Genomic DNA, 24,873 nt, shown 5'->3' with positions numbered 1-24,873 from the left:
GGTAGCAATAGGGCATTGTGCTGTGGTAGCAAATGTAGTTGCTGGCAAAAATAACTTAACAGGCATTTGCAATAAGCACAATTGTGCACATGACAATGGCTTTTAAAGCCAGAAGCTACAACGCAGTGAAGCTACTACAACGCCACAGCCAAGAGACTTCAACTAAGGTGTGTTGGATACACACACAACATTCAACTGTAGCACAACCTAAATGCAACGAAGCAAGAACCTCATGCACGCGTGTGTCTCACCGTCAAGACTGGTATGAGAGCCGCGCTGCAACGAACATGGCCCGAGGTGCATCGACTTTGGTCGGGGCCGCGAAGACGATCGCGGCTTGGCACTGCTGCGTGTCAGCGTAGCACCACCTTCACCACCACGCAAGCTCATGCTGCTGCCCCCATGGACTGCAGCATCCTTCTCAGCCTCTTCCTGGGCCTTGCGCTGACGGTACTGCTCGAGGATCATCTGTCGTCGCTGACGGTCTTCTTCTCGCTTCCGCGCCTGTTCCTCACGTCGCAGTCTGCGTGCAGTTCGGAATTTCGCATCTTACTCCTCGAACTATCTCTGCTAAAAATGCTAGTTCATTCTCATGCCTGCCATCCTGTGAACGTAAAAATTTGTAAAAATCTTTCAGACACGACATCAGAAGGCCGGGAGGAGGAATAGCCTGGTTGTTTTTTTTTAATGGAATTACCATTCATAGGGTACTTCACGCATCTTGAGGGGATTATCGGGCTGTCTGGCTGGGTCTATAAAAGTTTTCCCATTAACTTGGATTGCTTTGTGTTATAGTATAGTTCATGGTCAAATGGCTAGAGCATTACGCTGCTCTGCTGAGGGAAGCGGGTTTGAAACCGACTGTCACTATTACGACGTACGTTAATTGACACTATTCAATTTGAGCCACTGGGTATGTGCCATTCTTCAATGGCAAAAAAATCCTTCAAAATTTATCTGGTGTTTCAGAATCAAACCAGTGTCACATACGTTCAGACAATCTTGTATGAATATATGGTATGGTCGTACTGGTGGCTCATCAGTGATCGGTCCCGCGAACATACGTGCAGGTTGCATTGACAGCTCTTGAAGTGGCGTGACTTAAGTTTGTGGCCACGTATCTAACATGACGTGCGTGCCGAACGGTGGCTAATCGGCTCAATCTTCACACACACTTTCAAAATAAGCGCTGCTTTTGTTGCCATTCCCTCAGTCCGCGTTGCGTTATCTTTTCGATTGGTCCTGTCAGTCCGGACAAACCGTGTACCGACAGGGGGCAGGACCTGGCGGACACGTCACCGTTCTGCAAATCACAGCATTTGGGAGCTGTGTGTGCAATTCCCGCATCAAGCCGACATTGGGGAGAGCTTGCAGTGACAAAGTCTGCTACCACGTCAGCCGGGGCGACCAGTCCGCGGCGCGCCCATTTGTGCCAAAAACAAAGTGAAACGCTCACTGGGCAACATTGAGCACGAGGGGTCTGTGGCGCATGTGACATGCGATTCGCGAATTGAATTATTTGAACACTCACTGGTCTATTCGATTCGGTGATATTCGAGTATACTTGTACACCCTTAAGTTTAGTCAATAGCCATTATGTTTACCGATACAAAACATAAAAGCACTGAACAAGGAAGGGATTTAAAGAAGTTGAAGGAAACGCCAGGCAGTTCTTTTAGCAAGAATCTTTTAGCACTTTCTGCGACTACAGGATTAATACATGGCTCAGGTGTTCACAAGAGCACAGTCTCACAACTAGGCAGGTTTATTTTTAAAATTTAAATAGTGCTGCAGGATTCTTTTAGGAATACTTTCTTGCCAATAAAGCAATGAATATATTACTAAACCTGAAAAGCACTGAGAAAGAAACAAAGACACTGACTGCTCTTGCATTCGCTTGACAGCATTTCGTTGCTCTTTGGCAAGCCTGGCCGCCTCCTGTTCTTCTCTCCTCCGCAGTGAGACCAGCATCATCATCTCCTTGCGCCGCTGCATCTCATTCTCCGCTTCCTGCATAACATGCAAAACAAATTATAAGTTTCATTATTATAAAACTGCAAGGCATTTGGCCTCTACTACAATTTGGCACTTCTGCAACAAGTATCATATGAAAATCATGATGAATCCTTACATGTGCATATCAAAACATTTCTGTAAAGAAAGTAAAAGATACACTCAAGCATATTCTCAGATATATTAGGCATCACTCACTTGAGGCAAAAAACCTTATGGGTGAGTTATCTTTCTCACACTGAAGTGCACTTTTGCATCACATCTCAAAATTTCAACACAATGTCATGGGTGATAATATCGCATGAAGCGGGTCAGAACGCGTGTTCTCAAAGGCAACGGTTGCCATGTGTGAATCAAGGGTGCAAGCATTTCTCCGCATAATGCTGCTGGATGCGAGACACCTTTACTGCCTCTCCTGGATGGCCCTCTGTTTTATGATACCCTTGTGTGTGTGTACACTTGCATTGGCTACACAAAACTGGTTCCTCACATTGTGTTGTACTCTGTTTCAGTAGTTCCATGCAGCACTATGGAAGGTACAGGCTTCTTCGACCAATCAGGTGGGGTGAACACATTTTAAAGGCGCCTTTCCACGTCTTGTATGCTAGTGGCGAGCATAGCAGCGCAGGAGACAGCAGCATCTACAAAGACTGGAACTGCGCAGTGAGATCAGCTGTTGCAGTAGCAGCGGTAGAAAACTTGTTCCATATTCGCTCTGACACCAAAAAAGGTGTGCGTCTTCAAGATATTTCGAAATACAGAGGAGAAGGAGGGTTGCAGAGACAGCGGAAACTGGGGGTTCAGAAGGAGCACTCAGCAAGCGTGTCCCATGGGATGGTGGCGCCATCTCTTGTAACATCTACTTGTACACGGTGCACTTGTTGACATTCGTAAGTGCAGCCGTTTCCTTAATTAGAATTCGTGCATGTTTACCACACTTCTTTCGCACTGTTCAAAGCGTGTTCAACACCAACTTATTCAGCCCTTTCCTGTAAAAGAGCAGCTTGGAACGATAACACACAAGCAAAGTATGCAGATTCCATTTATGCGAAGGACAAAGCACTACCCAGGAAGGAGTCCTCCATGGTGTTGTGGCTATGGCAACTACATGTATGAATGAAACGACTGTCAAATCAATTATTTGTTTGTACTTCTTAAATGCAAATTAGTCTGTATGTTGCATTAATTTCTTTGTTCTCCACACGTTTTCATTCAAACAAGAGGTGAACTCTATTTTCAGTATCATACAGCCTCAATAAATATTTTATTAACGAATGAAGCAAAATCACGCAATAAACCACCCTGCGACCAGCAGAGAAGCTTCCAAATAGACACCTGCTTACAACACCACTTGTCAAGGCCATTTAGTCATCCAACAGGTTTCGAACTGTGGCACTACATCTCGCTGCGCCAGAATATGTGCTCACAAATCACATAGCCTTGGCTTTGCTGCATGGAACTACTGAAACAGAGTATAATGACTAGTATTTCTTTTGTTGCCTATGGTAGATCAACTATGCTTGTCATTCTCATTACCTGGCACCACCCGTGGTGATGGTGTCAGTGTACCGTGTGGCACTCATAACCACTACACCTGGCACCAGTGTTTGTGTGTGTATGTGTGTGTGTGTGTGCATGGCATGTGTGTACACAATATAAATATACGCACATAAATATCTTTTTGGTTGAGATCATACTAACCACTGTAACTACCCAGGCCAAACAATTTCTGTATAACTGTTCTATATCTAGTGATAAATCAAACCGAAATGAGGAAGCAAAGGTCCTTCAATTGCTTCTTGCACGGGATGCCAACATGCACAAGCAATGTGTCAATGGACTAAGCAAAAGCTTCTTACTTAGATTTACCACCAGCATTTTGCATAAAGAAAGGACTGGTAGCACCTTTCCTGCCGTCCACACTTATTTGTCGTCTTGTTTTGTGCCATTCCTACCAAGATGAACTTGTACCAACTAGGCCAACAACAAATCCTACTCGAAAGCATTTTATCATCAGCCACTGCCTGCAATTTTCCCTACCTCTAGACTTACAAAGAACTTATAACTGTGCTGCCACTCACCGGGTCAGGATTCACCAAGTCAGCTCCTATGACAAAACCAACCCCTAATGACCCACTGGGAGGTCCTTGGTTCTCTGATGGGGCGCTGTTTGATGAGTTCTCAGAGCCTGCAATGAGCAAAAAAACCATTGGCTGAGGTTTAACTTTTGTAAACCTAGTTATCATGAGCAAAAGGTCTGTTTGAATTGGTTTTACAAAGACTATGCACACAGTGTTTCATTAATGCACGCTTCCGCACTTGGTAGGCTTCTCTATAACGTGCTAATCTGGCCTCCCTTTGCTCCGCATTTCAGCAGCTAACTTTGCCTTTGCTTGAGATATCGCAGCCTGTCGTCTAGCTGTATCTACTGGATGATTAGATTCAGCCTGTTGCTTGCACTGAAGCACACGCACAGACAGCCCAGCCGGCGCGCCATTCATGGCGAGACTGAGCGACCAAGCACCGGCGAAGTAACCATTAAACCCTCGCCTAGTCACGTGGCACTGCAGCGGCGAGGCTTCGAGTGAGCTTAGCTGCAACGCCTCTCCGCAGCGATGAATGACCTTGCGAGACAAGGCGTAGTACAGCTTTCGCTCTAAAAAAGCTTCCTGTCACTCCCATGCTGATTGAACTTGCAGATTTCCCTCGTGTAATTTTTGCGGAAACTTCCATACAGCTACCATAGGCACTCATAATCTTGCTACATTTCCGAGGTGAGATGAGAACAAGCATCCGTTTACCTTTTGTGCTTTCTGTAGATGCTGCTGTAAGGGTACCATTGCTGAGGCCGAACTCTTCTGGCCTAGAATTTTCCTCTGGTTTTGCGATTCTTGGACGGAGCTTGGGCTTTGGCTTTTTAGGTTGCTGATCATCGAAGCTAATAAAGAAGCCCACTTCACTGCCGTCATCGGATGGTTTGGCCTGATTCCGCACTGGCTGCTGCCCCTTGGAAACACGGTATGTCTTGCCAAATTCAACACTCCGGGGCGGCGAAGCTAAGCTGCCCATTGACAGATTCTCAAGGCGTTCTACAAGCTGCTCCTCCACGGCAGGCGGTGGTGGCGTCCGTGACGGGCGCTGAGATTCGGGCTGAGTGGGTGCGGCAGCAGTCACCTGCTCCATACTGACTGTGCAAGGTGCTTGGAATGGTGGTGGCAGTGTGTGCTGCTGCTGCTGCGGCTGTTGCGGCGACTGCTGTTGCAGCGGCTGCTGCGGTTGCTGTTGTGACGGCATTGCAAAACTGGCATAGCCCACCTGCTGCATGGTGGCAGCAGTGCCATTCTGGTAGTAAGGCGGTTGGTATGCAAACTCATTTTGACCTGAGGGATAGACCACGTAGCCCGGATCCACCAGTGCGGCGGCTGGGGCCCCCCAGCGCATGGGTTGCTCGGCAAGTGTGACCACAGGAGGGCCCCACTGCCCTCTTCTAGGCTGCTGTGGTGGCAGGATGGGTGCCATCGGGTATTCCCACTGACGTCGTTGATGGGGCTGCTGATGCTGCTGCTGCTGTTGCTGCTGCTGCTGCAGTTGCTGCTGCTGTTGCTGCTGCTGCTGCAGTTGCTGCTGCTGCTGCTGCAGTTGCTGCTGCTGCAGTTGCTGCTGTTGCAGTTGCTGCTGTTGCAGTTGCTGCTGTTGCTGAAATGGCGGTGGTCGCACCAATTCGGTGAGGTAAGGTTGAGGACTGGCGTGTGCAAATGTGGGCAGGCTTTGAGGCTGGCCGCCATCATTGCCACTGTGCAGGAAGAACTGCTCTTGAGGCTGTGGCTGCAATGGCACAGCCTGGGGGCCGTGCAGAAGGTTCTGAATGGCCTGCTGCTGTTTGGTGATGCGCGAGATGTCGGACTGCAGAACCGTCAGTTCTGTGCTGAGTTGTTCAATGGTCGTGGTGCTATCCTCAAGGTCCACGTCATCACTTTGAGGGGATTCCTCCACGGGTTGTGGGCTGCCATTCTGCTGCAGCCACTTCTGCTGGGGATGCTCCGAGTCAACACTGTCAGCAGAAGTCTCGTCGACCAGTGTCTCGCCAGATGACTCATGCATGCTACCACCTTCGGAGACTTTGCTGTCACCGCGAGCAACAGCTTGCAAGAAGGCTGCCTTGCTGACCTTTTGTCGCTGCTTCTTGACACGATCTTCCATGCGGCGCTTCTCTTGTTCGATCTTACGCCGCCTTTCTTCAAGCTTTAATCGCACATTATTCAGCTGTGCTGCCAGAGGTGATGAACTGTCCTCTGCAGTCCTGTTTTCCTCGCTGTCTGCAGCCTGCTGCTGCCACGTGGTTGTTGATGATGATGATTTACTAACACCATCGGTTGGCGTTGTCTTCCGCTTCTCCGGAGGCAACCGATTCCCAGAGCCGTCCTGCTGCATGTAGACAATATTGATGCTTGATGGTGCCTTGCCGGAGTCCGTGGTATCCTTCATCTTTGACAGCTGTGCAAAGCTCATAATCTGAGCTGCCTTCTTCGTTCGTTCCCTGTGCTCTGCAAACATGTCAGTCTCAAATGGGTCTGTCATTTCCAGGGCTGCCTTCTCACCAGAAAAATTGTACATGTGCGACAGGGACGACTCTCGCCGAAGTGGATAGCCCGCCTGTTTTTGCAAACCTCCTCCCAACTGGTCATAGTAGGTTTCCAGGGTTGAAGGCTTCTTTGTTTCGGTCTCTGTTGTAAACCGACCCGTCCTCCGTATGGGAGAGCCTCCATAGATGTCGGTCTGCGACGTGCTGCGGCTCAGATGCTGATGGCTGGAACAGGTCTGATCTGGAAGAGTTCCTCCGCAATGGTGAACCAACATCGGACTTGGAGGCACTCCTGTGCAGAGGTGACGCATGATCTGAGCCGACAAGGGTGCTGCGTGACCCGCTCCGGTGAAGAGGAGATCCCAGCTCTGAGCGGGAGGTGCTCCTTCGAAGGCTCAGGTTTCCGCTTATGGATGATGCCCTGTGGGCTGGAGACCCCTGCTCCTCTGCTTCTCGCGCTCGGAGCATAGCTTCATGCAGGCTTCGTGCGGGGGACTGGGGCGTAGGTGATGAGCCTAGTGAGGTGTCTTCACCACGCTCCAGGTACTTTGCAACATCACAGTTATTTCGCTCCTTGGGCTCCCGCAAGCGTGCCGGCAGAAGAGGGTCCATGGCCTCAGTTGAGTGCCGTCGCAGAGAGGAGCTTGGCCTCCGGCCAGTAAGAAAGGCATCATCTTCGTCCGAACGACACCTGCGGAAAAGGTGCTCTAGGACGTCCACATCAGGTAGCGAGGACACACAATCTCAAGACACCACAATATTAAACATTGCGTAGATACCCTAAGTACATTAAGCCACGACCAAAAGAAACATTTAAAAAATTGTACTCTCTTTTTCAGCCCATCCTGTACAGCCTCCTGAGGAGCTGTGCTTACAAGGATTAAGGTTCAACTCTGGCATCCCAACAGCACAGCCTGGTGCATTGTCTACCACCACTTCATTGACAGCATCTGCCACAGTTAAAGAGATACAATTGCTGTTAGTAATGTATCGTGCAGTACAAGCGGCAGGATCACAACCCCGAGAAGCTCACTGCCATCACTATAAAAAAAAAAAACGAACCTGTAAGAGTACTCAATGTGTTCTTAAGACACACCTGATCATAAAGTATGTACAAGCAGGTCCGGACCACGATAAGATAAAAATGGTTAATATTATAGAGAGTGGAGGCTAAAATTAGCAGGGTTCCACTTAGCCATTTCAAAAATGAAGGAATCTTGTATATAAAAGCTTGCACGAGGCTAAAACATTGGCCTCGCGTGAGTGCCTGGCCATAGTTGAGCAGCATAACTGAGCAACATTAAAGCAAAAATTCAATGTTAAAGCCAATTTCGATATGTACATGCATGAACGAACTAGCACACAACTGCTGCACCTGACACGCAATTCAGGCTCTTCTTAGATAATCAACGTTTATACCACATGCATAAGCTTGTGAGCGTGCATCATAAGTGCCATTTGACATCAGTATATAAATCACTCCGGCTGGTTACACAGGAAAACTTAGGAACGTGAAAAAAATGTACATTCATGAGGTTCACCGAGTTTTTTGCGTGCATTTGGCCCAACTCTCTGGTTTGGTTTTCAAGGTTGCTCTTTTTTCTATCTTATGCATCAACAAGTGTATCAGACAAGTATCTTGCCATAGCATTTTGAGTTACTAGAAACGAGATAGATGTAACGAGTACCATAAACATAAACGGCATCTGCATGTGCGGTAAGCAAGGCGAAGGTCAAGCAAACAATCAGTTGTGGCAAGAGCTAGGAGGTGGAAGCAAAGTCTAAAAATAATGCACTGAGGGATGCAAACTGAACTACGTGCAACAACGCAATCTGTGGTCAGGGCTGGGCAAACATACTTTGCCCGATTGTATCACGATATGATACAAGATACTCGGGCAACAAGTATTTGAGATACCCACACAAGATACAGTTAAACCTCAATATAATGAAGTCGGTAAGATCAGCAATTTGCTTTGTTATATCGAAATGTTGTTGCGTTGAAATTCGACCTTTTAAGCAAAAAGTACTTTTTTGCTTTTTTGCTTTTGTACGTAAAAGTAATTTTACGGATTATCGGGCAATCAAAAAAAGGAAATTCATGAGAAAACAATTCTTTTGGTTGAACCTGGGAGTAGGCGACGAATGATACAGTTTCATGCCCTATCAACGACATCTTCACATCGGCGGTACGAATTAAGCGAAGCCAGCCACGCTTTCACATCCCGTCCACTCCGCCCCGAGGCTGATAGCGTCGCCCACATGTGGACAACGCTATGAAAAGCCCTGGCAGCGGGGAACAAATTCTTCGTCTGCCACTCATTTAAACAGGACTCCAAAACTCGAGATTACGCAACCTCCAATACTAAACACACGGGAAGACAGCTTACAAGATGCCATGCCGTCTCGGCACGCCCACTCTTTGCACATGCGCCAGATTACCTCTAAAGCAGGGTGCGCAACTGCGTATGCACTCAGCCGCGCTTACATCCATGCGATGCCATGGCTGAGACGCATGCCATAATTCGAGATGTGCGTCAACTTACTCCCTAACCCCCTCCCACTTTCCCTTTGATTGTGCGGGAAGGCGACACTCATGAAGCCACCATCTTTCTTCTCTCACCCTGGCACGATTTCACTCGCACCTAAAGCACACAGTGAGCGGAGTGCAATAGGATCTTATCACACTTGGACTTTATACGAAACTTCCGCGGGCGGTCGCTCTGTCACGTGGCACACAATTTGAGAGGTGCGTCTGCTGAAGTTTCCATTTATTGTCTCGGTATTCCTTTGCAGCGGCAGTAAAATTTCATTATATTGAAATAGCGTATAACCACACTTCATTACATTGAGGTTCCACATACATGGTGTTCTATGGACAAGAGGTCATGAAAAGTTCAATAAACTTCGTTATATTGAGGTTTAACTGTACTACCACAATTATTGTATCAGATACATACAATACTTTCCACTTTTACCTTAGGATACTTCGATACATTAGCAAATTTCTTATTAAAGATTGATATAATGTAGCAGCAAACACATATGCACAAAAATTTATGGTGGCTACGAGCAAGTTTTTACTCGTTTTCTCATTTTCACCAATTAGCCTAGCCCTACTTGTACAGACAGTGAGATCGTCAGTGTAAATGTTACCTAGGTGACGAGCTCAGCTGGTCCGAATCTTCATCCTCCCGGACAGAAGAACGTGAAACACGAGTGCTAGGCTTTGCACCTGCAATCCAAAACATGTTCACGATGCATCAGAGGCACCATTACACTGTATACCACTGTTTCACAAACTTCAGGTTGCAAACTCTAGTGACCTAACATACTGTAGATACTAGATCAAGTAGGCCTCGCTAGTTTTGGTTTTGATGAGATGCCGGCAACAAGGCCCGCGACCATGCCCCCGACGCATGAAGAAACACATTAAAGCAAAAATATTGCTTTTTGCGCTCCGACAGGTGGCAGAATTAGCACGTGGTCATGCAAGCGCAGTCTAAATTACTGAACAGCGCATTGTAAGGTGTTCCTTACATATTAAGCCTATAGGACCAGTTGTGGTACCGTGAAGCTGTCTGAATTATCAGTCGGTGACTGTATTCCATCAATAAATCCATTGTCTAGTGCAAAACTCAAGTGTTCTCACCTTGGCTCAGCCTTCGCGCTCCTTCTGGCCAGGCCCCATTGTGCTTTGTTTGGCTGATGGAGGAAACAAGAATCAATGACTGGTAGCATAGTTAACTTTACACACCTGCACCAGACCGCACACTGTTGGCAAGCATTCACATGTTGGCTTCTGGTAAGTATCTACATTCCTTACTCGGCTTACAAACCTTCCCTACTGCTATTATGCCAAGATATCACTTACTGCCTTTCTCTGACAAATTATATTTTCTGGCAGGGAGGGCAATGAGTCGGATATGATTAGCGGCAACACGAAAGACAAGAACAAAGCGAGACTACAAACACGGCGCTGAACTGGCAATTGGATGTTTATTGAAAAAGGGAAAATATATATACATATGTACACAGTGCAGATCACGTCATTTGCAAACAAAACATCATGAGCATGAAGTCTTGTAAAAGCATCCCAGAAAAATATATTACTCCTTTTTCAATAAACTTCCAGTTGCCAGTTCGGCGCAGTGTTTGTCACCTGACTTTGTCCTTGTCCTTTGTGCTACCGCTAATCATGAACCTTAACCAACTTGCCCAACTCGCCACTATTCAAAGTCGGGATATTACAGTAAGTGGTTTTAATATTGAGGTGAATGAAAATTTTTATGTTCGAATGAGCAGAAATTTTCAATTAGGTACATATTTTTAACTTGAATCATCGCAGGTTAACTAACAGCAAGACATGTGCCCACAAACGTTTTCTATCAAATACTTTTTATGCTCTTGCCAATTAAAAGAAGCAAGTCTTAATAACCAGCAAAATTATCGCTCCAGAACGCAACTCATGGGCTTTACACAGTGTGCATGGTGGAGGGGCAGAGAGGTGCCTTTACCTGTGGTCGTCTGGCGGGCACAAATCTGGAATGTGGCTACACGAGTTCTGCAGGGCGCGTGCCTTGCGTAGGGACTCCCCACGATGCCGAGCCGCTGCGCACAACAAATGCATCGGCACATTGCATTGCGCTCCCGGACACGATACACAATGTAAGATTGACCTGCCACCGCCCCTTCACGACAACTGCTTGACAAATTAGGGTTCGGAAACTAAACTTCCCAACTACAAATTGTTTTAATCACGACCCCTTCGGACAATGTGTGCACAATTATGCACGCAAAGACAGTGCATCAAAAGCAAAATCACTGATGAAAATATTATTTCAAATTTCAAACATGTCGCATACATCTTGAAACACTTCTCATTGGATCTGTGCAGCAAGATTTAATAATATTTGTAAAATATTTCAGTAAAATAAGTACGAAGGTAGATGGACCGGTGTTGCTTTTGGCATCGGTATGTTGTCATGTAACAGACTCACTTCTTTCACAGTTTTTTGCTATGTTTTACATCAGGCATACTTTTCAAGTGGCTGAGTAGGCGATTTCAAATTATGCTAGACATGAAATAGTGGATGTTTTCATAACTGCCGTTCTTGTACAGAGTTCTAGCACGGAGTCTACACTTTGTAAATTTAACGAAACTCACTGAAGAATTCGAAATTTTTAACCTGTTCTGCAGCTGAACATTTTTTGTAATTTTAAAGATGTAAGAAATGTGGTGAAATTAAATTTTCAATGGACACAATTAATGGACATCTGAAGGGAATCCAAACCAATGCTAAAGCATAGCGTACAGAACGTAAACCTTTACATTTGCACTTTTCTGCTTACAGTTTACATATTTAAATAACATGTATAAAGTGTGTTTGTTGCCTGGAGAGTTAATCAGTTAATGTGTTTATCATAAAGAAGAGTAACAAACGCTAGCAGAACTTAGTACAGTACTTTAATGCTTCTTTCAAAATTGTGAGCCTTCAACATTCGAAAAGCTAAACATTGTTAATAACCTTTCACTTTCAGTATTTATGTGTTTTGTTTTCATTAGCCGCAAGAATTTGTGCGAGTTTGTAACTACCAAATGCAATATTTCTCTGTACTATCATATTCTACAGAAAGGCAACATCGACACAATATTGACAAATGCAATAAACACTCATTTCATGCCATAACAGCTGATCACCAATAAAATTTACTACCCACTGCTGTATTTTCCGCAAAGTACAGCCATGAGCAAAAGTATACGGACCACAGGGTCGGCGAAAAAACTGAATTTCTTCGTAATTAATAAGCATAAAGTTAAATTAATGAGTACACTGAAAAGTTCACAATGCCAAGTTTGGACTGCAGTCCTCAATTTCAAGTTGCGTTCACAGGCAGAGGAAAAAATCAGCTTTATCGCGCAACCCCTGGTCCGTATACTTTTGCTCACGGGTGTACATGCCAAGTTTACAGTGATGAATTTCACATTGTAAACTCTCGAGCTGCAGGCCAACTTGCTCCTAGACCTGCAGAGCTCCACTACATAAATGACTTTGCAGTAGACTAAAATGCCACTCTAATCAATACCCACTGCATGTGTGCCGCCTCTGATTATGTAAGATCTGCCAAACAAACATTTCTATTTCACATACTACCTTCCATTCACCAGCCCTTCTGGTCAAAGTGGGTCACTTCTCCAAGCGCCCAGTATTTGAAACCTGGGCTGGGATTACGTAGCAATTCTATTCCAATCCTATTCCTTCTCATGCTTTGCTGAAAGCATCCTTGCATTTAATTGGCCCAGGAGTGTTTGAATACAGAAGCTCGTGTATTAAAACATTATCTCTCTATTTCAAGAATGAATATTCCCAAGACGTCTTATTTGCTGAAAGTGACGATGTAGCTTAGAGGTCCATTGTATGCTTCATAATGAAAAAGATACAGCTGACACGTAACTGGGAGAATTAACTTTGTTAGCGTTTACATAATAAGAAGCCATCCAAAACAGCTGACAGCAATTCATTTCAGTGGGCAAGCGACGCGCAGTGCGCGTCGCTTGCCCAATGAAAGTGCACAATGCAGCCCAAAATTGAAAAAAAAAAAAAAAAAAAATCTAATTTTTGAAATTGATTATTTTGAAGTATATAACTCCTTTTGCACAAATCTGTTGAGTATCTCACTTCAAGGATCGCTATTTTGGTCAACTAATAACAAAATTACCTTCATAAAACCGTGTCCCTCCTAAGCCAAGTTGGTTTTTTGCTATTTTTATGTAATGAATATTTTTTTACTCCTGCAATCTGCCAGCATTGATATGTTAGCACCCAGAGCAGATGCAATCTACATATATATTTTTTTGCAGTAGAAACCTGCATGCATGATAAGTGGTATAATGCAGGCAGATTTTAAAGTTCTAGCTTCAAAATTATTTTGCTCTATTTCTTGCTGCGTTGTTTCCACATTGCAAAAATTAATAAACTACAAAAACAAAAATAACTGCAATGTATTATAAAGGCAGTTGTTTTTATCACTTTTTAAGAATGCTTGCATTATTGTTTTCACCTTCTGGGCTATTGATGCACGGATTAAAATTTTTCCTATTTTCTCACAATAGAGGCCAGAAACAATGGTAGTTGATCTTAAAGCAATTTTATTTAACTGTTGAAATAATTAACAAAAAGCAAATAATATTTCAAATCGGCACGAGAAACTAAACAAGTATGCCTAATTTCATCAAGATTGACTGAAACACACAAAATTTCCCTTTCAGAACCAGGCTGCCCCCTTTTAAGCACCTCAAGGACAAGCATGGATCAATTCATATGTTGGACTTGGAACAGTGCCTGCAGCTCTACGCAGCCTTTAAAGTAAGACGCTCCACTAAAGGATGAGGAGTTATGCAACCGAGAGTGTGCCCAGCCCATTCAAGCATCAGACGCATGAGATTGAGAACCAGCGCTTTACACAACATTATATGTGGGCACGTACGCACATGTGCACACACATGCAAATGCACACACACAGATTAAAGGAACAAAAGGAAATTCACTACTACAGTGCCATCTGCAGCACACTGACGGTGATAGCTGCAGCCTTAATGGCACAAGCATAAGTCTGGTCACTTTGATTTCATTGTGTTTACTTGCTGTTTCTACAAGCAAAGTTTAGTCCTGCAGCACTGTATGGCTCGTTGAGGACAGACACAGGTACAGAACGCTTCACGTGAGAAGCAAGGGTTCTGCAGTGGAGATATACTTTTTTCTCACGTTTTAAATCTTTTGCATTCGGCACATTAGGGTTGGACATGAACAACAAGTACCAGCAGCAACAACTACATCACATTTTCGAGCGAGGGAAGACGCTCAGAACAGCTACTGCAGCACACCCCCAAAAAACTAGAGAGGAGTCTTACCCTGAAGAGAGTTCTCGGTGCTGGGCGGATCGTACCGCAGTCCCGGCCGTCGCACGCACTTGGCTGGCCGGATCTCAAACACAAACATGAGGTCGGCAAGGAGGGCGAGAAGGTTTTGCCGGATGGAAGGGTGCACAAAGAGCACGTCCTCCACCGTCAGGAAGAACACATCGTGCGGCAAATGCGCGTCACAGAAGCGCTGGCTCAGCTGCAGGTTGTAGAGGGAGTCGGCTAGACTGTCGCCCGGCAGGCACAGGTCGTGCCAGGGCAAGTGCTGCGGGCAGTAGAAGCTGAGCAGCGCGGCCAGCGCACAACCGTCGTTAAGGTCCGCCAGGTCCTGCAGCACAGGCGGGCCCCCAACAGGCGGCTGCCCGGGCCCCAGCTCGTCCTCGATGCGGTGCCGCATCTTTACTGAGCACTTGTTCAGCCAGAGCAGCGCTGCATCCTCTGCGTCCACGGGAACCTCCTCCGGGTAGCCGACAGCTGAAAACCGTCTGCGAAAAGAACAGGGACCCCTCGCCATTGCTTTTCACCAAGTTACCTACTGTACAGTGCGCTCCGCTGTTAAAGGACCCCTCACCAGGCTTGGGCATTGAAAACAGACAATTGCAGTGTATAGACCACACTCCGACGATGGTGTATGCAAAGTATCAAACCAGTGGCATACCAACTACTATTTCTCGAGTGGGGGGACAAACTGCAAATTATCTGATCCCCCCTATCTCTCTCTGTATATATGCTGTGAAGAAGAAGACGCGCCTACATTCAGCAGCATCATCAACACTTGGGTCACTCTGCTCGTGCTGCTGGTCGCTGGAATCTTTGAGATGGCGCCTCGACATTCATACTCGTAGCATCCTTGGACCGAACGAACGGACTGCCAACAAATGTCTTATCAATATATTTATATATATGCATAGGTGCCCTTAAAGAGGCGCATATTTATTGCGACGTACCAGCCAGAGACCGGACTATATACAGTCAAACCTCGATACAACGAACCACTTTTATTTCCCGATCATAGTTCCATTGAATTAACTGAAACCTTGAATTAATGAAATTTGTGACATAACGAAGTTTTTGGCTGCAAGTACAATTTCGTTATATAGAGGTTCGACTGTATATATATATGTTGCGAATCATTATTACACATTAAGTGAAAGAGCCTGGAAAATGTCGGTTATTTTTATATTTAACAGACAGGACTTATTCATCAATCACACATGGTGACGCATGGGAGCCTGAAAAGTTGTTTGCATTTACATTTATTTGTAAATTTATTTACATTATTGTTTGTATTTACAATTAGTGCCTGACAGAGGTCCCCGACTCCCCTCGCCCATAGGTTAAATATAGCAAGCTGATTGTGTTTTCAAATACAGTTAGGTGGTCCCAAAAAACTGGGCATGATGCAAGTAGCGCAAGCGGAAATTTGTCGGGCCTTTTTCACAACGTGAGCATGCATGGCAAATACCGCATGTCATCCGCTACAGCGCGTCCCGAGGAGGCACAAAAGATAATCCTCGCTGCCCAAGCAGGGATTACATAGTAAAGAAAGGCATTACTTACATGTCCACTCTATAAAGAAAGAAAATTTTGCTTCAACTGCATTGTTGGGCTTTCCAGCGTGCAGCCAAAAGCGCACGTTCACAAAAGTGTGTGTGGGGGGGGCCCTGCTTCCCCGGGTAAGTACGCCCATGTATCAAACTATGCAGCAGAAATAGAACAGGAAAGTATGCAAAGCTCATGACATAAATGTTATGTGGCCTCTCACCTTTGGTATGTGAGAAAGCAGAGAGGAAATGTTGAGTGCGGATGCTAGTTGAGGCAAAGGGAGAGAGTGCTTACGTTATCAGTGAAGCTCGCCTCCTGGTAGAATGGCAACGCAAATTGATATTTTTTTATCTCCTCTAATAATTAACTAATTGAAAATTTGTTGTGGTAAAACACTCCCTAGACGGCACCTTATAACTTCCAGTACGCAAACAAAATTTCCGATGGGGCCTGGTGAGGGGCCCTTTCACTTTGCTCTCATTGTAAGCTGCAAGTGTCAGCTGAAGCTATGTCAACGTGCAACACAAGCATCCAGCGCCACCAACCACAAGTCATCTGCTGCAAAGCGGAGTGATTGCACAGAGCGATTGCCAGGCGATTGTGCCAAAGGGGGACAATTAGCATGTGCTCTATATTCATGCTATCCCTTTAACAGTGGACTGCACTGTACAATATATGTTCTGCAAGAGGTATACATGACACTGCAAATGAGATAACAGCAAATACTGGTAAAACATATGATGGAGCTCGTGTCACCCTAAGGTCATTCCATTTATGTCACATAACAGCCTTTTGGCCATTAATGGCACTGAATAACACAGGGCTAAATTTAGTACAAAAGAAAGTGGATGCGGTGACAGCTGCCACTACAGCTCAATTAGTGGAGCATCATATAAGTCAGTGCAGAAGAAGTGGGTCGGGGTCCAACCAGTCGCAAGCTGCTTTTTCGTCCACTTTCATTTTCCTTTTATTTCAAGATTTCAATGAAAAGAACAGTTAACTTCTTTACCATGCTTTCCTTGACTTCATTATCTGTTAGCTTCATCCATTTGTAACTAACGAAAAAATCAAGGCCCTCAGTTTCCGTTACTGTTGTCACTCATATACCTGTCAGAATAATAATCAATACTTTTACGCCCCAGGAGGAAGTTAATAGAAATTGAATATGCTAGCTGGTCATCCCTAACAGCTCAAAGGCTCATCCTACACAGCCATACCATGCATAAACTTAAAAATTTGCAGGCAAATGAGAAGTCTTAAACCTCGGAAAAACAGGTCTCGAATGAATCTGGCAAAGTGAACTTACCTGACCACTTCAAAGACCTTGATGGGTATGAGCACTTCTTTGATGTACAATTCCATAATGCCATTGATGACAGCCATGTGGGCACTCTGTACAGCAAGAGAACAAGCACTGAGAACATGCCACAAATGTTTCTTTCATAAACTGCGGACGCTCACATGAAACGTAATAGTCGAAAAGCATTTGTAGATTACCTTTATCACTTAGTTGCGCGAACTGTTCTCATGAAGCAACTTTACTTACCAGGGTTCGTACACAACATTCCACTCAATATACAAGGACAATTCAAGGATTTCAAGAATGACAAAGGGCAAATTTCAAGGAGGGGAAACAAACCTTATTTGTGCGCATACACTGGAAAATAGTGATATGTCGATTGTTGAATTGCAGCTAAGCAGTTGCCGAGTACGACACACTCTTTGAGCATTTCCTTTTCAAACTTGGCTTTTCCATTGTAATGATGTCAGTCAGCTACTAGCCATATAATTAGTAGTCTCCAGTTTCAGTCAAAGATACTTGTCACATTAAAGCCAAATGGCTGAAATTTACTTTTCGCCAGGCATATCCAGAGCTTAGGGCTAGAAAATGGAGCCATAATGACTGCGGTGTATAACAACTAGCAAAACAACAAAAATAGTGGTACCGGCTTGGTCGCATGATCTGACTTTGTCTAGTTCCACAACGGCAATGGTAATTTAAACATGCCTGTCGTGATGGCTGTTGGCACGCCACAATGCATCGCTTAGCAGACATCTAGGATTGTTTCCCGATAGATACTGTCCATGGCATAGCCCCGATGGATGCGGAATTTGTAACATTGAATGTTCATAAGTCGGCCCCAACCCCAGTTTTCAAGGAATTCAAGGATCACGTTTATTTCAAGGTGTTTTAAGAACTCTTGAATTTCGTTTTTCAAATTCAAGGGTTTTTAATGATTTCAGGGAGGTGTACGGACCCTGATTTCGTCATCCTTAAAGGGACATTAAAGAGAAAAATGATTTGTGCTCTGTTAGTAAGTTACCCTTCCACAATACCAAAACAGCTGCTCTTAATGCAAGAAGAAGCTTGGTAAGGCAGAAAAGACACAAAACAAAAGACGGGTGGCACTGCCCCACCTTGAAATTCCCGCATAAATTCCAAATTGATACTTTGAGCATCATTTTCTTTTAATAATCAACCTATTACTGCGAAATCAACGAAAGTAGAAAGAATTGTTTATCAATCTGAACTGTTTCAGTGTTTCTCTCTAAGCTGGCGATGTACCCTCAACAGCAGTTTCTCTAGAAATAAGCTACAAACCATGCGCAGCGGAGCGGTCTGGGCAAGAACGGTCTCGGTGAGGGGGGTGTGGTCGGCGGGTGGCTCAACCTCGACACCCTTGCGCTGCAGTGCCTGCACAACGCCCTGGTGGCTGAGGCTGTGGTAGTTGGGGTCGGCATAGATGTTGGCCAGCGCGAGGCAGTACAGCTCGCCACTGGCCAGTGCCTGCACAAGTTGCGGCCGCAACCGGTCCTGTTCCGCCTGGTCCCGGTAGAAGACCTCGCGCAGCTCGGGGGGCACCCGGTTCTGATGTGCCTTAGACACCAGCCACAGCACCGAGGCTCGCTGCTTGGCCTGCATGTGCACACACATTGCATCATTTACTTGCAAACACTCGAGTGTTTCTTGCACAACGATAATAGGCGCTGCAATGTGCTGCTGCTGCTGCATGAGGTGCCGTAATTATTCAACTCTTGCACAAAAATTTACTTGTGGAATTAATTATCCACTTCAGGGGTTGGGTTGAGGGGAGTTTGCTGCAAATGGCGCTTAGTTGATGCAGTATTGCACAAATGTCCCAGAGCTACACAGTGAGACATGAGGGCACCATAGTGGAAATGTACAGATTAATTACAACCACCTGGGGTTTCTCTAACACATTCACTGGGGTGTGGGTCCCTGGTAGGTCACAGCAGTTATTCCCACTGTGTGGCTGTGCAAGGCTTTCCTGCAGTGCATAAGCGACATCTTTGCTATAAATCAACGAAAAGGAAGAATTATTGTTATTTCTGGTCCAACACATTGTGGCACCATCTGTCTGCACCTTGATGCAGTTTCAAAGGAGCACAACTCCCTGGAGTCACCAGTGGGTCACGACGCATTAGAGAAATATGGCAAGTGACCCATCAATGGTTTATCCCACACGGGCATTGGAACTTCAAATTGTGCTGCCGCAGTGAATGTGTTAATATGCACTGAAAGCAAAATATGTGAGTGTTTTTGCCTTTTTTTCCCATCGGACACGGCCACCGTAGCCGAATATAAGACATGTGATGTTGTGCTGAACAACTGTGGCAAGTGTACTTTTGCAGAATGTATTGTGCAATGCATTAAGTTAAGTACAATGTTTTTTTTTTTTTCTTTTGAGCTTAGTTCACTCCTTGCACAAAGCAATTGGGCTAAAAATTGTGCTTAGTTAATTAAGCAGTATTGCTTAAAACGTGATGCTGACAACAAAACACAAAATCATTAATGTGATTTTAAAGTAACTAAAAAAGCTTACATGAGCAAGCATTAGTGATAAAAAGAGGCCAACAATACTCTACAAATGCCCCACATTGACTGATTATTATGATTAAGAGGGATGACATCCAAAAGATGCATCCTTCAGAGTTAAGTTAAACTACGAAGAATGGCTTATAAAATTATGCTGCCTTAATTTCCCTTCTTATCAGAATTGCAGGTGAGAGGCCATATTTTTCCATTTCATTTTCCATTCTTTTTACTTCCTCGTCATTGACTCCCCTATCAAGTCTCATGCGACACATAAAACATATATATTCATATGAGACTATTTCATTTGTTGCATATGTGCCATATGAGATTTTTCGATAAGGGGAAACTGACTCGCACGCAACCGCGCCACCATTATCCGTAGGATCGGCCATTCGGAGCGCCGCCTGATAAGGACAGAATAGGAAATGAAATGGAATGTTACAAGATGCGGGCCCCGATATGCAACACCATAACTCAAACCGCACAGCCATTAAAATACAAAGGCAATGTTCCACAATCTCCAGCTACCGTTTTACTGATATCTTGCATATCACTGCTAACAAATCAAATTGCCGTGCATATGTGAGATAACATGCCAGAGAAAAGGAAAACATAGAATTGCATAGAACATAGAACTGCAATTTGCAGGCCGGAGCAGAGAATGAAAAAGTAAATCATATACCTATTTCAAAACACACTTTTTCGTAACTACATGATTACACAATGCAGCGTGCAAGTTAATACACCAGGCATTTATTTTACGCGAAAATCGGGAGGAAGGGCGCAGGCGATCCGTGAACACGCCCCCAAAAGCAGGCCTCCGAGAAGTAGCGTGCGCCGCGCATCATGGAGGCCGGGCATAGTCCGAGCGCTTTTAACCCGCCATCAGGCTGTAATGACGCGCACTCTCATAAGTAAAGTTAATGATCGGTGATACGCCAACATTAGTAAATACGGGGGCTTGAGGAGCTAACGCAATGACGCGACGACTGCAGCCCGCTTGACGCGTACGTCTACTACTCCAAGCAGACGGCACTAATGTCCTTACTTTCATCTTGAGCACTGGCTTCAGTTTCGATTTCCGGGAACTGCGCACGCCTTGGTAACAGACTAGAAATAACATTCAGTTTCCAAAACGGGAGGAGGCGGTGTCGCAGACCCACAACTCTCGGCAAACGAGGCAGACTGCCATTTTTTCTAACTACGACGCGGCACACACTCAGGGGGAGGATGCACTGCCGCGGCCGCTCGACCAAAGCGCGTGCATGAAAATCGTTTCATTAGGAAGGGATCACCGCACCGCCAGCTGGTCTGCCCCACGCACGCACACAGCGAGCCCATTGAGGGGATTTCGCGCGTGTTTGCGGAGGCCCCAGCAGCGGCGGCCCGCACAACACACAGTGCGGTCGGTGCGTGGTTACGGCCAAAGCGAGCGCGATCCGAGCGTCGGCCGCGCGCGGCGCGCCCACGGCACGACCCACGAGTCGGCGGCCTTGGCAAGAACCCTCGCGCGCGACGAACGAATGCTGCCGCCGCCGCCGGAGGCGTTCGGGGCTGCCGCCCGCCCAACGCCCCCACGACCACGCGCGTCGGCGCACCTTCGTGTTCGCCCTCGCCTCGCACTCTCACGCCGGACGAGCGGTCGGTGTGGTGAGTACATCGTCGGTCCGGCAGACTTCCAGCAACCCTGCACGCGCACAAGACGGTTAGATCGGTTAGAGTATGGGACGGCTGCAGCACGATCTCCTCTTCTCGCACGACGATAGCGCTGAACGATCTTTAGCGGAACATGATCGATCAGGCAGACGATCCACCCCGTTCAGGCCCGTTTGAGGCGCATCATTGTTCCCGAGCCAAAACGAGATAGAAGCACGCGCCCGACCCGTTTTGTCCCATTGCGTAAAGACCTCAAAATGCGGTCTCTCATCGTCCCATTCACACCATCACGAGATAGCAGGACACAAACGGTTCACAACAAACGAGTCGACCTCGTTAGCGCTGGTGGGCGCAGTCACCTCGATCATTTGGCACGCACTGCAAAATAATAGAGAGAGAGAAAAATATATACGAAAGCGTCACAAACAACTCTTGCTTTCGAAGAGCAGGTTTTGTGTCGCCTGTACGCTGCTGCAACACTTCGTTCTAGCGATCATGCGCAATCGCCCAAACATGTTCCCGAACGCAGCCGTGCCCAAGCAAGCGACCAAACGGAGAAGGAGCGGGACACCTAAGGCGAGAACGCGCCACACCTGGCGTCTGCCAGCCATCAAGGCAGCGCTTCCCGTTGGCTCTTGCGTCAGGCATGCGACCATGACTTATGCAAGACTATCTGTCGCCTGGAAAAGGCTGTGTGTACCAGTGCTTTGTAAAAGCTATAAACTGAGGCTCAGGATACCTTTCACCGTGGTTTAAAGGGACAGTAAAGGAAAATATGGAGTCGAGCTATAGTGATAGATTATTGGTATAGGGGTCTCACCGTTTTCTGTATGCCAATGTGTTACGTTGTTGCGTTTCAACTGCCCGCGCCAGAACGGACGAGTTGACGTAATCTCCACGTGGATGGATGGATGCTATTCACCTTTGAAACGGGGCGGTGGGTAGCGCCACCAAGCTTTCCAAGTTTGCTTGATGTCTTACCTATCCTTTCTTTTTTTCTGTTTTTAACAAACAAATCCCTCTTCTACGGCGCCCTCTGTGAGTCAGCCAGTGCTAAAGTGATGGGAGAGGTACCATAGTCCACAACTGGTGGCGCACTGGCGCCACTACGATCTTCCATTTTTTCTCATTTTCACGCTTACGAAAGCTCTGTTCTCGCTATATACGCAAGAGGAATTTGTTATTGGATGCCTAATCTATCAATCTAGCTCGACTTAACATTTTCCGTTATCGTACCTCTAAGCTGACGATAAAGAGAAATACTAAATCAGCGTCGGACAGGCATACTGACATTTACAGAACTATCTCTGCACTTCGGCGGCAAAAGACTGCTCAGCGCGAAATACGAAGGCCAAATTTTGCTTCTCGAAGATCGCGCCCATTCCGCGAAGGTCCAAGGTCAATATGACGTCACAAACCTCCCAAATAGTTTTCGTATGCTTCTGTGCAGGAAAATTACCCAATGTGTCGCGAAAATGAGTACTTCTCGAATGCAGTGCGACTGTTCTTATTCGTAAACGATTAGCTAGTGCCGGCCAGATAATGCTAAAATACATGACGGCACGAAGAGCTAGCTGGTGCCTTTGGCTGGTACAGGGTTTGCAAGGTGAAGTCGCTACCTGCATTTTTTTGTTGTTGCAATTTTTGCTGTTTGCAAACCCAATTGCGCGACTGGAACCAACGCACATAGCTTAATCGCATTCTCATTAGGGTCCCTTTTTAAAAGGCCATAGCACATACGCGATTATCAAGCGTGCGAATGTTCCTTCGATGTTGTTCCTAAGAGGCGTTTGCGGTATGTGAAGAGCAAACACACGTTCCAAAAGCATTCCACCCACTGCCGTGGTCAGATATCGCGCGAGAATTCCCTGTGACCCAGAGAGATACGGAGGCGTTGCGAGTTCCGAAGATAAAAAGAAAGAAAGGAAAAAAAGAAATACCGCGGCAATACAATTTGTCGAGAGCGTGTTACGCATAGCGTTCGACGTATATCGAAATATTAACATCTGGGCAAGCGTAGAGTTCTCGCACTGTGCGGAACTTGGAAGAAGCCCGTGCGGCCATGTTCTGGTGGAATTCCACAGTTCAATTGTTTTAAATTGAGCCGATATCGCCGATTTGCAGGCGTACCTGCTGATCAGAGACAGATCTACAGGCCTCTACATATACTCAATAAAGGCTGGAATACGACCTCTGTCGTATTCCAGCAGGCGCCGGCGACCTTTGTCGTCAAGGCTGGCCAGCGCAGGTCAATGTGTTCTTTTCCTTCGTTCATGTGCCCCACTGAAGCCTAGGGCCATCCTATACTATTAAACATTCCTTCATTGAGCCTTCTCCTGAACGGTAGAGTAAGTAATAGGCAAAACAGATTCACGGCAACACCAAACGCCTGGATCGTGCGAACGGAAGTGTTCTGGTGTAGCAGTCACATTCCTGCCACCGCGAGGACGAAAGGATCCACACCTCCGCAACTGCTTAAGAAAAAAAGGCAGAAGGACCGCCAGACAGCAGCGGCGCCCTCAGGTAGCACCACCTCAGAAATGCACAGCGGAATCGGGGCGCACCGGCCGATGTCGCAGGAGATGCTAGAGGATACACGGTACGGACCTTATACGCGGCGCCACAGTCTCTCGGTACGGGTGTTCCCAAAAAGGAGCAGTGCAAGGGTGCTTTGCATACCTCAACATGTCACCGCCCGAAAGCGTGCCCTCTTCCGTAGCCCCCTCACACTCGCTCGCTCTCTCTTTCCACCCCACCCCGCCCCAGTTTCAAACATGCATCGTATATACATGCACGCACTATGGGGAGGCGCCCTTACCGATCCAGCGCGCTTCGCTGTCTAAACATCCCGGACGGTTGGCTGGCACGAATGCAGCCTACAACGAACGCGAGGTCAGTCGAATCGGTCAGGGGCGCTCTCTTGACAAAGTGAGGAGCGGCGCAGAGAGCGCTACGCGCGAACGCCACGGTTGTACTACGTAGACAGGAGGCGGCGCATCGAAGCCAATCCAGAGCGAGTATAGTTATGGGAAAATATTCGCAGCGTTGGTACCGCTTGTGCATAGCCTCCTATATTTTTCAAAAAAATATAGGAGGCTATGGCTTGTGCCTCCGAAGCAAACGAAAAAAATACAGCCTCGTTTGTCTTGACAAGAACCATAGATTTTTTTAAACAACCATCTTCTGGCCATTACGACATTGCGCTCAACTAAACACCCCTTCTTCGCCGGCGGCTAAAGAGGCGTTCACTGCGTCGAATAAACGCACCGCACGTACACATATTACACGCTCGCACGTAGACACAAGAGCGCTCGTTAA

The 24,873-nt window shown here is 46.3% G+C and overlaps 1 protein-coding gene across 1 annotated transcript in view; it reads right to left on the bottom strand.

The window, feature by feature from the left end:
- Window positions 1-24,873, bottom strand: part of LOC119461068 (patronin-like) — a 44,510-nt gene that overhangs the window by 5,078 nt on the left and 14,559 nt on the right. Inside the window, 11 exon segments of the mRNA XM_049672565.1 lie at window positions 252-523; window positions 1,883-2,010; window positions 4,095-4,201; window positions 4,815-6,813; window positions 6,815-7,286; window positions 9,752-9,830; window positions 10,248-10,300; window positions 11,113-11,206; window positions 14,508-15,001; window positions 17,368-17,453; window positions 18,664-18,978. Of these exon segments, the coding sequence (XP_049528522.1) occupies window positions 252-523; window positions 1,883-2,010; window positions 4,095-4,201; window positions 4,815-6,813; window positions 6,815-7,286; window positions 9,752-9,830; window positions 10,248-10,300; window positions 11,113-11,206; window positions 14,508-15,001; window positions 17,368-17,453; window positions 18,664-18,978 (4,099 nt within the window).

The sequence above is a fragment of the Dermacentor silvarum genome, chromosome 8 (genome assembly GCF_013339745.2).
Source record: "Dermacentor silvarum isolate Dsil-2018 chromosome 8, BIME_Dsil_1.4, whole genome shotgun sequence".
NCBI lineage: Eukaryota > Metazoa > Arthropoda > Arachnida > Ixodida > Ixodidae > Dermacentor > Dermacentor silvarum.
The sequence above is the reverse complement of the archived record's forward strand: the minus strand, read 5'-3'. Positions and strand labels throughout refer to the sequence as shown.